General features: G+C 38.3%; 3 protein-coding genes across 9 annotated transcripts in view; 2 read left to right on the forward strand and 1 right to left on the reverse strand.

Moving 5' to 3' along the window:
* Window positions 1-10,310, forward strand: part of LOC135100109 (CD151 antigen-like) — a 56,054-nt gene extending 45,744 nt beyond the window's left edge. For 2 of the 5 annotated variants that reach the window (XM_064003074.1, XM_064003086.1), the window contains exons 2-7: window positions 3,519-3,623; window positions 4,305-4,496; window positions 5,069-5,245; window positions 6,129-6,242; window positions 6,663-6,794; window positions 7,009-10,310. In XM_064003074.1, the coding sequence (XP_063859144.1) occupies window positions 3,546-3,623; window positions 4,305-4,496; window positions 5,069-5,245; window positions 6,129-6,242; window positions 6,663-6,794; window positions 7,009-7,053 (738 nt within the window). In that variant the 5' untranslated portion in view covers window positions 3,519-3,545 and the 3' untranslated portion in view covers window positions 7,054-10,310. Of the gene's footprint in view, window positions 1-1,544; window positions 1,692-3,040; window positions 3,163-3,285; window positions 3,401-3,518; window positions 3,624-4,304; window positions 4,497-5,068; window positions 5,246-6,128; window positions 6,243-6,662; window positions 6,795-7,008 lie in introns of those variants that run through there. The other 3 variants (XM_064003077.1, XM_064003082.1, XM_064003087.1) reach the window with 3 other exon arrangements.
* On the reverse strand, window positions 8,841-16,407 carry LOC135100100 (NADH dehydrogenase [ubiquinone] iron-sulfur protein 3, mitochondrial-like). 2 transcript variants are annotated; one of them, XR_010268550.1, is made up of 8 exons: window positions 16,270-16,407; window positions 15,103-15,150; window positions 14,836-14,927; window positions 13,430-13,585; window positions 12,982-13,074; window positions 12,255-12,407; window positions 11,901-12,125; window positions 8,841-11,062 (listed from the first exon to the last, which is right to left on the reverse strand). XR_010268550.1 is itself a non-coding variant. In XM_064003061.1 (7 exons), exons 1-7 carry the CDS (start codon window positions 16,325-16,327, stop codon window positions 11,970-11,972), a joined length of 756 nt encoding a protein of 251 aa, XP_063859131.1. In that variant the 5' UTR covers window positions 16,328-16,407; the 3' UTR covers window positions 11,797-11,969. The 2 variants fall into 2 exon arrangements, 1 of the variants encoding a protein (XP_063859131.1); XM_064003061.1 differs by lacking the exon at window positions 8,841-11,062 and having other exon boundaries at window positions 11,797-12,125.
* Window positions 16,408-16,618: 211 nt separating this feature from the next.
* LOC135100096 (uncharacterized) overlaps window positions 16,619-17,500 on the forward strand; it is a 38,270-nt gene continuing 37,388 nt past the window's right edge. The window contains exon 1 of one of the 2 annotated variants that reach the window (XM_064003058.1): window positions 16,619-16,930. In XM_064003058.1, the coding sequence (XP_063859128.1) occupies window positions 16,834-16,930 (97 nt within the window). In that variant the 5' untranslated portion in view covers window positions 16,619-16,833. The remainder of the gene's footprint in view (window positions 16,931-17,500) is intronic. The other variant, XM_064003047.1, reaches the window with a different exon arrangement.

Here is a 17,500-nt window from a genome sequence, read left to right on the forward strand (position 1 = left end):
TTCTTGAAATTAATCTATCTCAAAAGTAGAATGCCTAGATTTTCTTTCCTTGCTACTGAAGTTATATTTTTTCGTCACACATTACCTTTAGTTTTTTTAAAAATGTAACGCTTTCATTATATTTCTCTTCCTTGATATTCCAGTTAGCATTTTTCCTTATATTTTCTTTTGGGTTCCTTTAATGGGTGTGCGTGTTATCATTTCTTGTTCTGCATTCACACTTTCTGCTTCTCGGTGCTGGCGATGAGACGGAGGGAGACGAGGCGAGCTGAGGCGCACCGTAGTTTCCTTTGTCCTTTATGCGAGTGTACGAGTTCATGACCTCAGCGGAGATGCGCCCGGTGCTTACAAGTATGTGTAGTCCATCCAACTGATCATCCAGGGATGAGTGGAAAATCTGAGACAGAACGAAGGTTTCTGTTTAATTCCTGCTGTTTAGTGATCGTAACGTGACTTCAGATCGCATAGTTCGCTGTTCCACCATGAAAACCATCGCCTCGCCAAGTATTACCGTCTGAATTTCTTCACGGGTGAGGCGGGCGAGGAAATGAGGCCATGACGCACCAACCAACCGTCCTTCCGTGCTGCTCTTGTCCGTCCCTCGAAGGTGGAGGGTTGAAGGGTGGCGCCTCGAAGGACACACACACAGACAGACAGAGAGAGAGAGAGAGAGAGAGAGAGAGAGGTAATAAATAAATAATTTGTGATGCGTATAATGACTTAGTTATGCTGTACTGCGCCATTATGTTTCCTGTACCACTAGTTTATTCAGTCTTGTTTTCCTAAACTGAACAAGTGGAAGCCGGATCTATACTCAAAATAAAAAGAATGAAAAAAATGGAGGTGGAAAACCCAGTACGAGCTGCTCGCCGAGACTTGATAAAAGTTCAAAAGATGACATTATATTTCCTCACGTATACATGCCAGGAAGTACAGCAAATATGTATGAGGGGAACCGATACCCAGTCTGGCCAACATTTATCACCGGTCCGTGTAAGGCGAGCCGCGGCAGTCTGTTAAGGTGGGGCGAGGATGCGTAATGATGAGTAGGGTTGGCCCGGCGTAACATTGCCTCGCTCACCGCCCATCCTAGACGTGGGTGGCGTCCTCGCTCACCCATTAGTCATCAGGCTGGAGGGCATAGTGTGGATCAAGGTTTTTATGGCATGGAGGTTCGTTTAACTATCATATGTGACCGCAGCCATTCGTCTGGAGACCAGCGGATGGGAAGGCCACGTCCCGCCCGTATGTCAGTGTTAGATTGATACGAATAAGAAGTAACGCTAGGCGAGACCCTTTACCCACCACTGAAACGAAAGGTGGACGAGCGGCATAAAGGATTCTGGGGAAAAAGAAAAAAAATATTCCCAAGCACTGCCGGGATTCCTTGGCAGAGGGAATTATTTTTCCGCATAATCCGTGAGGCTGCAACAATAAGGAAACAAATAAGTCCCGAGTCATGCAGGCGCGATCACGAAGGACGAGGATTACGTAAAAGCTGTTTTCCTGTGAGGTGGAGGATGACGCGGCCGTGACGTCACCGTGACGTAGTTCCGTGTCGGGTTGGTGGTGGAGGCCACCACTGCCTTTCCAGTCCTAGAGCTTGCTTCACTCAGTAGTGAGACACACGCGGATAGGAGTGGAGTGGTCGGCCGCACACCAGCTTGCTTACCCACTTGCTTTATTGTGTCGTGAGTTACCCTGTGTGTGGTGTGTGTCTGTGGTGTTTCATTGGAGAACTGCAATGAAAGTTTTCAATGGACCAACCATTGTTGCATTGTTTTCAAAGGTGTTATTGTGCAGTACAGTTCAGCAGTTTCACCTTGAGCTGAGTGCGCCTGAATGAATAGAATAGATTCATATACAACACACCTTCCAGACGAAGGCGGCAGTGCGCAAGTGAATAAAGGAAGCGAGACAAACCCTCACCGTGTTGGTGTGACAGGCAGGGAAGAGGTGTGGGTGTTGTTCGTGTAGTGTTGCCGGAAAGATAATTAATGACCTAAGTAAATGAACCAGCATACGGAGCTTCGGTTACCATTTGTACCGTGTACCACAGTCCCGGTTAACTGCGCATGTTGCGGTGTCAGGATTTTTTTTTCTTTTTTTCCCCGCCTGCAGGAGATTAAGAAGGAAGGGGATTGGGGAGAACCGCCAATTATGTGACGAGCCACTTGTGCCTCGACAGCACAGGTGTCCCGGCAGCCCCACCCCCACCCCCCACCCCTCTATGTGTTGACTGTGCTTATGGTGAACCTGCACGTGAAACGAAATTGAACAAAAGACATGAACAAATGAAGGCATCGGTGTGGAAAATGTGCATCTAGCTTTGTGCATTTCTTTTTATTTATTTGTCTTCATTCTGAGTTTTAGGCAAAGTTGTGTTAAGCAGGGGATTAGTGTGAGGTATTGACTGACTGGTGGTTATCGAGTAACTGTCATTGACGAGTAGTTGAACATCATTCAACAACGATAATTGATGATTCAACTTTTAAATGGAAGTTCACAGAACTTACACACCGAGTCTGGATTGTCAAACATGTAACACACCGAGTATGGATTGTCAAACGTGTAATTAGGAATGTCTTAAAATAGTTAACTTTTCATACATATAAAGAAATCCAACTTCTGTATTCTCGAAACTATCAATCTTGTACTACTTTGATACTGAACTGAGTATAAACCTTTCAACGCAACACTTCTTGGGGTGTTGGTGAGAATGAATGACATGGATTGAACAGTTACCGCCGCAGCACCAAGGTTATGTGGCGCCTGGGGAGGGAATGACTTGCGCACGACTTTATAAAATGTATATATTAAATAAACTGAAAAAAAAAAAATATATTGAAACGTATTTATTTCCAAGCTGACTTGCTAATTATCTTGCTCGTGTAACTTTCATAACGTTTTACCGGTGCGTTAATTTAAATGTATTTATTTACATTTTTTTTATTTTTTATTCGTTGTTCATGCTACGTTTGGCAGTATAGTTGCTGCTGGTTTTGGTCCATATTTTTGATTAAGAAAGAAGCATTCAAGAATGAGCTTTTGTTTCACAAGTCACAACAGTCTATTCGCTACAGCTTCACTACAGTCTGATGATCCTGTACCGTACCTCCGTACTTGAAGGCCACACTGACATACTGTGAATTATTTACATGTGTAGGTGTTTTGATTTTCTACGTCTATGCGTAAAGGCCGAAGTGATAGTGTGCAGGATATTATGTTTTTATTAATTTATTTATTTTTTATTTGTGCAAGTCCTTAAACAGTCTGTTGATCCTGCACGTTTATGTTTGAAAGGCAGTGGTCGTGTAGGCTTCGTGCCTACCGTGCATTGTTTTTTATAGTCTCCCTGATCTTGTACCTCTGCTTGAAGGCCAAAGTGATAGCGTGCAGGGTATGAATTGTTTATTTGTGCAAGACCGTAAATAGCATGTAATGTAAGCGTGTTTGGGTGGCGAGCAAGGAAGGTATAATTGTGTAGAGACCTTGGTGACGGCGTCCTTGTATCGCAGGTGTGAGGCGCAGCGTGGGCAGACAGCATGGGGCGCGGCGTGGAGATGACCAGCGGCGGGAAATGTGTCCGCTTTCTGATGTTCGCCGTCAACTTCATCATATGGGTGAGTTCTCCCGTGTTGACTATGATGTAAGAGGAGCATTATTCCAGGACAACAAAAAGTGTAGGCCCGCTCATAGAGGAGGACTGCAACTCCTTGTGGCATAATTGAAGTAGACACTGAGATGCCAGTCCGCTAAGGAAGGTCAAAAAGGATTATACATAATTGGAGGATAAGTGTCTTGAAACCTGTTTGTGGGTTCTTGTGTAACTTTTTTTTCTTTCTTCAATTTACTATTATTTATAGTGCCTTGTCTTGTGTAGCTATGAATATCAGATCCAGTAATTGTATTCATGGTGCTTGTCTTCATGTTATGCTGTGAATATGATATTTAAAGTCCAACCGTGAAGATGTATATAATGTTGCACAGATGAAATAAAGTGGTGCCTTTGTACATAGAGCAGTTTCATAATAAAGTTTGCATGACGGTTTTGTCAGTGAGGCTGGATACCCATTGTCTAAATAGGTATGCATCATAATATTGAAATGACATGAGTATTTTCATGTGAGGGCACAAGTTAGGTTACGTTTTAGATTAATTCATTCAGTTCATTTCATTGCTGATCCCTTCATTGTGGAGATCACAATTTGGAGAACCATCATATTTTGCAGAGAAATAAACTCTATCTGGAAAGTTATATATGTAATCATCAGTATAAATTTGCTTGTTTCTCCCTTGTGTAGATATCCAGCATAGTCATATTGGTATTGGGCATTTGGACGGTGGTGGACCGGCCCTACCTAGAGAATTTGCTGGGTAACGAGATGTACATGACGGCTGCCTACATCCTCATTGCTACTGGCTGTATCATATTCTTCATCTCCTTTCTTGGCTGTTTCGGTGCGCTGAAAGAAGTCAAATGTATGCTACTGACGGTGAGTGAAGGCACAAAGTATTGTATGTTCTTTGATTTCAGATGATCATGTGAGTAAATAATGTAGCACTGGTGTACATGTCTGCAGTCTAATGAGTATTGTACATATTGGTGCATAGGCATATCTGAAGGAAAAATGTGAACCTTATTCATGTTTTAATTTTGTTTGCTGGAATTACAGGTCAATTGAAAGTAGTGAATTTTAGTTTTATCTGCTCTTGAGTGTGTGGCTTAAAGAGGTGATGATAATGTTAAAGTTAACCAAGCAAAGGCATGGAATGAAGATATTGGTTGACTTGTACATTATCAAGGTAGACAAAGTAGGGTTGAGTAAATAAAGGTGAATAATGATGTTCCACTAGTGAGACCATATGGAGCTTGAAGGAGGCATGCAGCTTGTAAGTTCATAAGAGCAATGCCTAAGAATAATCATAGTGATTGGAATGGCAGATAGCAAGATGTGTAAAGTTGCTTTGGAACATGAGATATTTAAGGAAAAGCAGTTCGAAGAGATGTCCTTTTATTGTACTCTTCACAAAGTTTGTGATGTGTACAATGTTGTCATATTTTCAGTACTTCATCATAGTGTTGTTGCTGTTCATCATCCTCCTGATTGGTGGCATCCTGGGCTACGTATTCAAGGACAAAGCTAGCACGTCCATCAAACACACCATGATGAGCACCATGCGGGATTATGGTACTAAAAACTTTGAGCAAGTCACCAAGGCCTGGGACGAGACACAGCAGGCAGTAAGTACTCAGGATTTGGTTGTTCAGTATAGGTGTAGCAGTGGAAGAAGCCAAACCTGAGCAATAGGGCACTTCTACTGATTTTTAGTGTTTATTTAATTTCTAACAGAATTGTGGCTAAACACCTATTCAAATGTAAGAGTCTAGAAGCAAGTGGTGTCTTCTTTTCAATGTTCGTTCACCATTGTTATAAAGTTTGCTTAAATAAATGTCAATCTATGCCCTTTCATTGCATCAACTACTGTGTATATTACCATTTCCATTGAATTTTTTCATGGAGAAATTTTGGATGTTTTCTTAAAAAGTTATTACTCAAACATAGGTAATTTTTACTGTCAGAGTACTGAGTACAAGTCGTCAGTGCCGTTACTCTAAGCTTTCAAGATACCAGCCTTCATGTTGGTGATTTATTCATGATGTTTTAATAAGATTCTTAGGGTCTTGCTGTTAAAGTATTGAATTATTTTTGTAATGATTTGATTTTATGGATCATGACATGCAAATCCTCTCTGCCCATGCATGCTTCACACCCTTCAATAAAAAAAGGATTCTAATAGTTTTACATCTTGGAAATAATTTAGTTTAGAATTAAGCTCGTAGATGGAGAGAGAGTTTTACAGTATAGTTAATAGTGCAGTGAACAAAACCTGAAGATATTAATACTGAGTAACTTGTATTAGTAGGTTGTGGTTGGTCGTGTCAAACCTCGAACTAGCAGGTGAGGCACAAGTAGGTGTGGCCAGCAAAATGGACTTGAGCCACCTCTTGCATGCTGAGTCACTACACAAAGGCTAACAAGGAAATTTGTGTTGTGTCAGGTTCTAGAATAGGAAATGGTACCACACCCATCATTTTCTTGTGTTGAGATTGTTTTCCTTTATAGATGAAGTGCTGTGCTATCGAAAATCAGGATGAATGGATGAATTACAACAATGCATTCTCCACGGGGGGTGCCAAAGTCCCCAAGACCTGTTGTAAGAAGGACTCTGATGGAAATGTAAGAGAATTGGTGTGCTGTAAATTTTGATTTGAAATCAAATATGTTTTGTTTACGAAAAATGTACAAGAAATAAGTAATATGCTCAGGGGTATGTAAAAATTTAAAATATTTATTTGTGATAGCTTTGCATAGTGAGAGGTAACTTAAGAATATGACTGAGAAAAATGTAGGAACTTTGTGACACTAGCATGTTTCCAGAATTTCTAAGACTGTTTGCGCAAAAAGTATTTCTACTGTAGTAAACAAGTCGCTACAAGTCATAAGAGATCATAGGTGTATGTACATTACTGTTTTGCTTGGCACTGGAAAGCTTTCACACTGATGTTTTGTTCCCAGTATGTGTAGATTATTTCATAAGAACATAAGTGAATAAGTAATTGGGATTAAGGCACATGTTTACTCTCCTCACATCTATAGTTACAGGAATGCCAGTCATCACCAAACAGCGATAACTCCTACACGGATGGCTGCTACAAGAAGGCTGTGGAGTTTGTGGAGCAGCATGCAGTCGTCATAGGAGGAGTAGCCATTGCAGTGGCATTGATAATGGTAGGTACACTGACTTGCTATAGGTTATTACAAAATACTGCCAGGGAGAATGATTAAAGTTTTTTCTTTCTTGAGCTAATGGTATAGTTCATTGTTTAATATGGTGCAGTACTGTAAAATAATTTTCTCTCAATGATGTTTGCTATAGTTTTTGCTTTTGTTCAGCTCTCTCCATAAGTTTATCACAATTTTTTTTAAACTTTTTACTTTTCAGGTCCTTGGCCTTGCTTTGTCGATCATCCTCTTCAAGCTGATCTAGTGACCTTTTCTGTGGTGTGAAGAGGCAACACAACAAAACTTTCCTTTTCCCAGTAAGAATGGTTGGTTATGTGGAAATGATGTATTTAAGATAATCGTATCCTATGTGTCTATATAACAAGCCAACATTTGTGCAAAGGGGCAGCTGAGGCAAAATGCATGTGTACACACACACACACACACACACACACAGTGATTTGGACTTGCTTTCATGACATGTGGTACTGGCAAAGAAAATTCCTTGCATGATTCATTTGGGAATCTGGTTGTCATCACCAAGTGGATAGTCATGCAGGAGATAACCAGGGATAAGATTGAGGTTCTTTATATCTAGATCTGTGCTTTCATCAACTGATGATTTTGTTGTCTTTTAAGTTTGATGCCTCCCACTTCTTTAGTGTTAGTTAACACAACCACCTCTCACCACTCTCAGATATGCTCTTCTGTTTGTATTTCTTTTCATGTTTATCCTTTGTTATAGATTGTTCACTCGCCACCACATTCACATCCTCATCCTCTTGTGTAATGCCTACTTTACACACGAGTTGACTCCACCTGTTGCCCAGTGTTTTATGTGTACACACAGATGCTTTGCCTCATCTGTCCCCTTTGTGGAGAATGTTGGCTTGGTATGTAGAGACAGAAGTTTACATCCAACCTCAATTTATATTTTGATAGGTTTGTGTCTGTCCAGTGTAAGGAAATAATCATTTACCAAATTATGATTTATAAGTGCCTTTGTGAAGTTCCTCACTGCCATGAACTTCACACTTCAGCAAGACATGACACAATCTGCGAGTTACTCTGTGACTCGCATTCTGGTTTGGTATGTACGTAGTCTGCAGTCTTTATTATTTATAACAGTGTTCTCCAAGAGGTCAGGTGATGTGCTGTGTTAGTTCCAGTGAAAACCTCCATACTCGATCCTGTAGATGGCTTTTGAAGTCAGAAGGATGAATGCAATTTCTGGCTAGACCATGTACCTCTTTAGCTTTTGAAATGGTTTCCATAGTAAGGTTTTGACATTTTGATGAAGGTGCATATGTATCTCAGAAGCATGGTTAAGTCTTTAGTCATTTGTCATGTGTGTTCAATCAATTATGTGATTTGTGTGAAACTTTTAGTGCTTAAGGTTGAATGTTACTGCAAGTATAGTTTTTTTTTTTTCCACATACTTTAGTGAACTGCAGTAAGACATTTCCTCAGCAAGACCTGAACACATTTGGCATATGTGCATTTTACCATAAGGGAGTTCTACTTTAATGAGTTGTAAGGAGTTTATCTAATGTGTTTGCTTTTCTTGTATATTTGAAAGGCCTAAGCAAGTTGAGTTGGCTTTTCTGTAATTCTAATTGTTTATAATTTTCGTAGAGCACTTTACTTTTTAGAACTTTACCATGGTCTTATGTGGAGATTTAAAGTTAGAGAATCCAAATTCTTTTAATATCCAGAAGATCGATTGTGTAGTTATATTTTCCATGCTAATCTTTCCATTCAGTTCAGGCCAACTCTCTCTAATCTGAATTTTTTCTGTTGCCAAATGTGTTCACTGGTTTTTTTTGTTTTGATTCTCAGTGAATTTTGTGATCATATCAGTATCTTTAGGGTCCTCATGACAGCATTGTACCTTGAACAAGGCTGTGAGGAGGCTTGGGGTGAATGCTGTTGGCTTCTACTGGACTACCCTGGGTTGAAAAAAAAAAAAATGATGCTGTAAATATATTTTGCTCCATTGTTTGAAGTTTGTGGTTACACTCCATCACTTGGAGAGTAGAGATTTTTTTGTTGTGTTGGATTTCCTCTTGTGCAATTTATTTTTTTTATTTTCATTTATTTTTTTTTGTTCTCTATTGTTCACCAGTGACTTTTACACTTGAGCATAGGGAATGCTACATTTCTAGAATTATTAGTTTTCAAATGTGGGGGATTCCATAAGGGAATCACAATGGAAGGATGACTTTATTTGTATATTTTTAAACATTTTTATTCTGTTCTTTTTAAGGTTCTGTGTACCAGTAATGTGTGATGTGGCAACCTGTATTCATTCAAAATATCTTGGCTCCTTAAATTTTATTTTATTTGGTCAGTATTTGTATATTTAATGAGTATATGGTACTCCTTAGCAAGTTTTTAGAAATTACTATGCAGAAATATAGGGAATAGCAACAGACCATACTGTAGGGCTTAAATATTAGTTATAATTTACTGTTTCATTATCATTGTGAAGGCAGTTTCCATGTTATTTACTCATTCACATGTTAGTGGGTTTTAGGGAGCTGTGAAGGAAGCTTTAAAGAATAGCTTAATGCATCTACGTGGCTGTCAAACTCCTGTGGGAACTTAGAGATATTTGCTAGATCACAGTGCCAACATGTCCTTGAGAGTTCTCACTTGAGAGTTCTTAATTCTAAAGCAACATTACAGTTCTTGCTTCAGTGGTATTTTTACAGATAAATCACTAGGAAAGTGATTTTCGGAGTAAAGCTGGTGAAGTATGTAAATTAACAATTACTAACTCTTCTGCTGGCAAAAAAAGGGATAAATCAGATATTTGCAGTGTATTGAACTTATAATTTTGTCTAGGTTTTCCTAAATATAGAAAATTGAGGGTGCAAATTATGAAATTTTTGTATTGCCTAAAAGTCATGCACTCCAGTATTTTAATGAGGCAATGTTGCCTTTGTGGGTTAATGTAGGACAAAAAAAATTTATATGATGTTAAAGTGATAGCTCTACCTCTAAAAAGTCTCACCCTTGGTGTGGACAGCCACCTGAGCATTATCTTGTTTTAAAAATGTCAATTTTTGTACTCGACTCTTCCTTCTGACAACTTTTTTAAGTGCAAAGAAAACTGAGAAGCTTAGAATTTCTCAGTTCTGTACAGTAGTTCTATACTGTATGCAGTGATCTAAAGAGTAATTTCATTCATAGGAATGGACATCACATGGGTATAAATTTCTTGTTCTTGTGGGGGAGGGACAAAACTGAGGGAATAAACAAAGGATGGTTAGTTAAAAAATGCACACTTTCCTAGTGCTAAGAGAATGTTTTAGTGTTTGTGAAGTCTGAAGTTGATCACCAACACTCATCTCCGCATGAGGAATGTGTATTTACATTGTAAATTTATTACCATGTCCAAAGATTTATATAGTGGTAGTCTGTATTCTAGATTTAAGATATACAATGACTACTTCATAATACCACTCTTATTCTGTGTGTTTTCTTGTGTGAAATGTGGAAATAAATGTTACATAAATATTCAGATAATTTCCTTCCATAATTTCCTTCCACATATATATATATATATATATATATATATATATATATATATATATATATATATATATATATATATATATACACTCGATCTATCCTTTACTTATAATCTGAACTGGAAACTTCACATCTCATCTCTAGCTAAAGCAGCTTCTATAAAGTTAGGCATTCTGAGACATCTCCACCAGTTTTTCTCACCCTCCCAGCTGCTAACTGTACAGGGGCCTTATCCATCCATGTATGGAGTATGCTTCACATGTCTGGGGGAGTTCCACATACATCGCTTTTCTGCACAGTGGAATCAAAACCTTTTTGTCTCAATTTCTCTCCTCTGACTGTCTTCAGCCTCTCTCTCATTGCTACAATGTTACATCTCTAGCTGTCTTCTACCACTATTTTCATGCTAACTGCTCTTCTGATCTTGCTAACTGCATGCCTCCCCTCCTCCCGCAGCCTGGCTGGACAACTCTTCTTTCTCTCACCCTTATTCTGTCCACTTCTCTAATGCAAGAGTTGCCCAGTATTCTCAATCATTCATCCCTTGGTAAACTAAGGAACTCCCTGCCTGCTTCTGTATTTCCACCTTCCTATGATTTGAATTCCTTCAAGAGGGAGGTTTCAAGACATGATGATCCTTCAATTTTTGACTACTGCTTTGGACCCTTTTCTGGGACTGGCTTCTCAGTGGGGATTTTTTTTTCATGGATTTTTGTTCCCCTTGTCCAGTGTCCCTCCTACAAAAAAAAAAAAAAAAAAAAAAAAAAAAAAAAAAAAAAAAAAAATATATATATATATATATATATATATATATATATATATATATATATATATATATATATATATATATATATATATATATATATATATATATATATATATATATAACCATTTAATTTGACACAATTTGTTGATCTGTGAGCCTGTTACAAAGTCTGCTGGTATGCTAATGAAAGCTTTGGAAACTGAGATCTAAAAACAGGGATGGAGTGCACACGTGGTGTGCACTCTGGACATGAGGCCCAGTCACACGTTAAACTACTACTACTATGCCTCCTATTCACCTCTTTTTTCTTCTGTCATTGGTGCTAAAGGAAACAAAAGGCTGGTCCTGTAATTAGTAGCTGAAATGAATGACCTGAAAGACAGCACAAGCAGGTAAACTTTGCAGCACTACTTCTTGTATAGACTGAGGAACTGGCAACTACTTTTCCTCGTACTGGAAAGGCCACCATGCCCTATGGTGAATTGATTGCTGCCTAGAAGAGGCACTATGTACTGTAGATGCCCTTTTTCAAATCATTCCCTCTTAACTTCCTTACTTCTCCTCTCCTCTCTGTTTCTCTCCTCTGTGTGGCATTTAATTTGATTCATAAAATTATTTTTTTTCCCCCTATATTATTTGCCTGTTCTTGTATATCATAATGTGTTTGTGCAAGAAACAGCTTTAAGGAAAGTCCCAATGACAGTAAACCTCTCATTATTTATTACTTTAAATATTCATTCATTATGTACATAACTGATATCTACAAAAGAAATTTATAAAAAGTGAAATTTTCTGAAAACAAAACTTACGCTTAATTCATGCTGATAAGATCATTTTCTGAAGTGTTCTCAATAAATTGTGAATGTTCCTACACATGTTCACTTCTCTTCTTCCTTGATGGGTACTTCAGCAGCTGCCTGCTCCCTGAAGTTGGGGAATTGCTCCCATGGGGCCGAGAGATCAAACTTGCGGTACTCTTGGGCAAGCTCCACTGGCTCCACCACAACACGCTTCACTTCATCATCATACCGACACTGGATGGAGGATACTAATATTTAGGATGTGACAAATGACTGTTTCATGGCTGACAAACTGATTCCATATAGAATTAAAGACATTCAAATATTTAATATTCTTGGGTGCTGATATGACACTACACTTACCTCCACATAGCCAGTCAAGGGGAAGTCCTTTCTGAATGGGTGGCCCTCAAACCCATAGTCAGTGAGGATCCTTCGGAGGTCTGGGTGGTTTGCAAAGAATACCCCGAACATGTCCCATACCTCACGTTCGTACCAGTTTGCTCCCTTGAAGACCTGTATGGAAAGAATGCAAAAGAGCTGAAAGCTGATGCTTGATAACCATGAAGTTAGAAGACAACCATTACTATACAAACAGGAATGCACTGATCTAATGATCTCAATGATATATACTATCATGTATTTGGAAAACAAGTATGTTACTGCTACCAATTTTGACTACTGTGCTTGTAATTAGCATATGTTAAAGTCTGAAATAATGCTCCTTTAGTGAATTATGTATGTTTATACTTTCACTGAGACACTGACCCTGACATGATATGGTCAATGAAGCTGAGGGGGCATGATGCATTCTACTGATTCTCAAGGAATAGTAGTTTGTATATGGGCATCTTGTCTTGGCTATCAATCTTTACAAGTGTGTCACCTTGTTACATAAATACAGATTATTTTATAGAAATATAAAGATGCAGTATAAGAAATACTATTTAAAATCAGCTATTTGAGAGCACTGGAACACTAGTATCATTGGTCATCAGCACTGCTGGTCATGTTTTTGGTATATCGCTTGTTAGAATTTAGTATCAGTCTCAATAGTAAGCCCTAATACACTATGCCATAATTGACTCACATCAGTAATGCTCTCCAGTGGAGTCAACTCATCTGTGTATGTCTTCACTCGAATCCTGGAGTTGTAACGGAGAGACAGCAAGTTGTACACAACCTGTAATGTTGAAGTGAGATCCTTTACAAAAGGAAAGCTTGAAATGGATAAATTAGTTTCTACCCACACATATATTTACATTTGGGTAAAAATGTTGATTATGGTTCAAAAAATTTAAGGAAATATTTCTTAGCTACTGACAAAGGAGAGAAATTTAACTTTCTCAGTTACACAAGACTGTGTGTTGAAGAAGAATGCTGCATGGCAAGAAATGAAGACTCTTTCTGCTGCTACAGTAAAAAGATAAGATGCATTAAGCAGAGAGAGAGAGAGAGAGAGAGAGAGAGAGAGAGAGAGAGAGAGAGAGAGAGAGAGAGAGAGAGAGAGAGAGAGAGAGAGAGAGAGAGAGACAAACCTCAAAGCGGTATGCTCTGGAAGGCATGTCCACACCACACAAGTCAGCCAGGCTAGTGAACTGTGAATTAGTGTGGTCCTTAAGGAATGTGATGACAGGCACCACTCCCTCCGGGGCGATCAACACCTCAAGCTCATTGCCGGCTGTGATCTGAACCTGCAAGAATGAAATAATCATAGGTGGGCACTACCACGAACTGCAAGAATGATGAAATAATCATAGGTGGGCACTACCACGATAAATTATCATGATGATGGTATCAGGTTATTGGTTATCCAATAATTATTTTTCCTTTGTTACTGATTATCAGTATCGCTGATACTTTTGGTTCCAAACTAGTGATAACCAATAATTCTAGTTTTTGGAACATGAGCATATTGAAGTTTTAAACTTTCAAAATCAAATATAATTTTACTAATATCAGTACTTTTCCATAGTGAAGAGACAGGATAAACATTGAATTTGAAGTTTTTCAAAGATTTATCTAAGTTTTCTAAGATAAAGATAAAATAAAAATTTGGATTTATAAATTTTTTTTATCTAAAATATCAATATCATTATTGCTAGTATTGGAATTTTGGATTTATCAATTTATTTGTCATCAGTTATCAGGAGATAAATTCATCACCAATAATCAATTACATTGGTTATCGCCAAGAAGATTATTGTTATCTATTTATCGGTTATGGTGATATTTTTTTTTTTTGTCATGTCCAGCTATGGCAATAATTAAAAACCCACAATACTGTACTACAATTCACCATATCACACCAACATCATGGGTGCCCTTATGGCTGTATGAAAGTCCTGATTTTCATCAATATCAATAGTGAACTCCTAGCCCCTTTAAGGAAGACTATATGTCTTAATATATGCATTAACTTCACCTATCAGAATAAATTAAAAGAAAAGACTTCATGCTGGTCTGTTCTGAAAGAAGCATACTAAACAAATAAAAATTCATCATCAATTCATAACATACTGTCACATTAAATGGCATGCATGTAATCTTTTGGGTTAAAATATCTTTCTAACTTTTGATAATTCATGTAATCTTTTCATGGTCATTACAGAGTGGGAAACTAGTAATGACATGACCTTCAGAGCCATTGGCTTTGCTAGGGTATTTTTATATAGCACCCTCCTATGTATACAATATTTCCAATCATCACAAAATAAAGAACAAACTTTGCATTTCACTCTCCGGAAAATAACTCCTAAATATCAAGAGGTTCTGTGGATTCAGGTCAAGAAATTTTGGGATTTTAACTGAGTCTTCCTCACTTGAATATAGTCTTTTTAACTTTTTTTTCTGGATTTTATCTTAATTTGATATATTTCCTGTAACTTATAAATGAGAAAAACAGCTGCCACATACAGAACCCCATAAAAACTCTAGAGCTTACCTTCTGAACATATTTTGGCAAGCACTCAGCTACATACTGGCCAAATTCAGTGAGTGTTTGCCTCTGCACAGCGTTCACAGGTCGAATAGTGGCTGAAAAGTCAAGGAATGAGATAAATGTCCCTATTCTATCAGGACATCAACAATTATGTGAATTTTCATTACTTAGCCATAAATATAAAATTACAATAATCTTAATTTTGATTATTATTTTATAGTGTCAACTTTAAAAGCCCTATAGAATAATGAAGGAGTGCATGATACTTACGGTGGAGGTCAGTGCTGCATAGTCTTGTCCCAACCACCCGTGGCACCACTGCAACACACAACAGTATTTAAATTTATATCACACAAGATGTGCCAGCATCTTAGAACATCTTATGAATATGTAGAGGGCGATTTTGGCTCTCTGCAGTCAAATATGAAGGAAATATAAGTTCTTCTTGTAGGCATTACTACTCATGTTGCCATAATACTTGTACTTTAGCATATGATGTGGAGACATTCATTTCTGTTGGATAAGGTTGAGGAAGTTAGATTTATGGGTACTACTGTTAGTTTTCTAAAACTGAAGAGCTCGTATATCCTTAGTAATTAGCTACCTATCCTTCAAATGTAGTACTGAAAAGTTAGTATATGCAATGGACAGTTGAGAGTTCAAATTGGATGAAATTTTGAAAGTGGATTGGAATCTGTCTCTAGCTGGTTCAATATAATTATTATTCCATTTGAAGTTTTCCAAGGACAGGTATTTAGGGAATATTTAACATTAATATTGCAATCAGATCTGTAATTTTCTGCATTAATTTCAGTATCATTAGGTTAATATGCACATATGCATTTCAAACAGCATGGTGGAAGGCATTTTACTGAAGTTGCCATCACCAATGCCACCATCAAAGCCAATCACTTGAAGCAAAGAACACATCCCGAATAAACTACAAATAAAACTAAACAAGAAAGATGGTTATGTTGCTGTTGACTGCTGTCCCTCCATCAGCATAGATTAGCAGCTTCTTTATTATCTCTATGTACGACTAGATTTATCATGGTTGGTTTATAAAGGAACTAACTATACTTTTTCATTAACCATTGTAAATCACAGAACTGGAAAAATATTTTTCTTAAGAACATTTCCCAAGAAACCAACGCTGAGGAAAAGACAATGTATTTGTATAAGTGTAAGCCACTGACATTATGTAGGCTGTCAAAATATTGGCATTGACATAGTTATGCCACACACACAATGTCATGAAACTTTATTCAGGTCAAGACAACAATCTATACAAGGTGGGATGAGACAACCCGGCTACTCTGGCTCCAAGTCTTCCCTCGTGGGTGCTGCTGGCATGGGACTTCTAGCTAGTTGTGTCTGTCTGGAATTTGCTAGAGTACAATGTCTACCTAAGAATTCTCTTTATATTTCAGGACTAACCAGACTTGGAGGCGTGTTTTGCGATGGAGAAGAGTCCCCGACAAGCCGTGGCCGCCATGTTTACAAGAGTCAGCTGTGAGGGGCAACTGCAGCACTAATAACAGAATTAGACTACCGAATAGAATTAACTAACTATTCTAAGCCATCATGTACGGAAATAGTACAGGGATTCATTTTCAATACAGACATTTAATTATATTTCCTTAACGAGAGGGTAGATATATTTTGGAAAACTCTGCTGGAGCTGCCTATTGAAGGATGTTTAGAATCAGAGTTCTCATGGTTTTGAACATTATAAAGCGCAACTGATGTCGTTTGAATTGCAAAAATAGTTGAGGAGAGAGAGAGAGAGAGAGAGAGAGAGAGAGAGAGAGAGAGAGAGAGAGAGAGATGGTCCAGCCTCGTGTGTTGTGGCCAAAGCTTCCCCGTTGCCTTGGAAACCTCGCGTCCAGGTAGGGGAAGCACTGCTCTTCCCCGCAGTGTGTCAGTTCCGAGTGGCGAGGGCTGATGCAGGGGTGACGAGGGCATGGCGGGAGCAGGCAGCGTGACGTGGGGGAGGGCAGCATGAGCCGTCCTGAAGGCGAGGCACCAGCAGGGGACACGCGCCACCAAACCCTTCTGCAGGAGGTGTTCGACCAGGACTACCACGTCACGGAACAAGGTAATCACACTCATTTATTGCTTTGTTTACCTGTATTAGACTCGCAATGACTTGTAGTTGTTATTTTCTTTAGTATGTTGTGTGTGTTAGTCTTCTCTTTCAGTAGCTTGAGATATTAGTGATGTGACAGTTCCTGAGGAAGGTATCTGTATCTGTATCTGTGTGTCTTGTGTTTATTTATTTATTTTTTTTAGTGTGTTTATACTGTGAGTTTCTCTTTCCCAATAATTGAAAAGAGGATGTTGTAACATATAAGGTTGTCCTCTCACCTGGTTGGTTGTTAGTGGATTCAATAGGGAGCTTTAAGAGAGAATAAGACAAAACAAATTTATCAACAAGGATGATAAGTGGACATGGGTATGTATGTATTATACAGGAACTGTCATGTATATTCATAGATCTACTGCCTTCTTGCAGCTTCCCTTATGTTTGAATTTTAGTTGCAGCTGTTTCCCAGATTTTAGATCTTACTCTCTTTAGTGTTCATAATCCTAACACCACCAATCTTAAATGAATGTTATTCATTACTGTAAGTAAATAATTTTAAAGATTTCCCTACTTATGCCAGTT

This window comes from Scylla paramamosain, chromosome 1 (assembly GCF_035594125.1).
Source record: "Scylla paramamosain isolate STU-SP2022 chromosome 1, ASM3559412v1, whole genome shotgun sequence".
Lineage (NCBI taxonomy): Eukaryota > Metazoa > Arthropoda > Malacostraca > Decapoda > Portunidae > Scylla > Scylla paramamosain.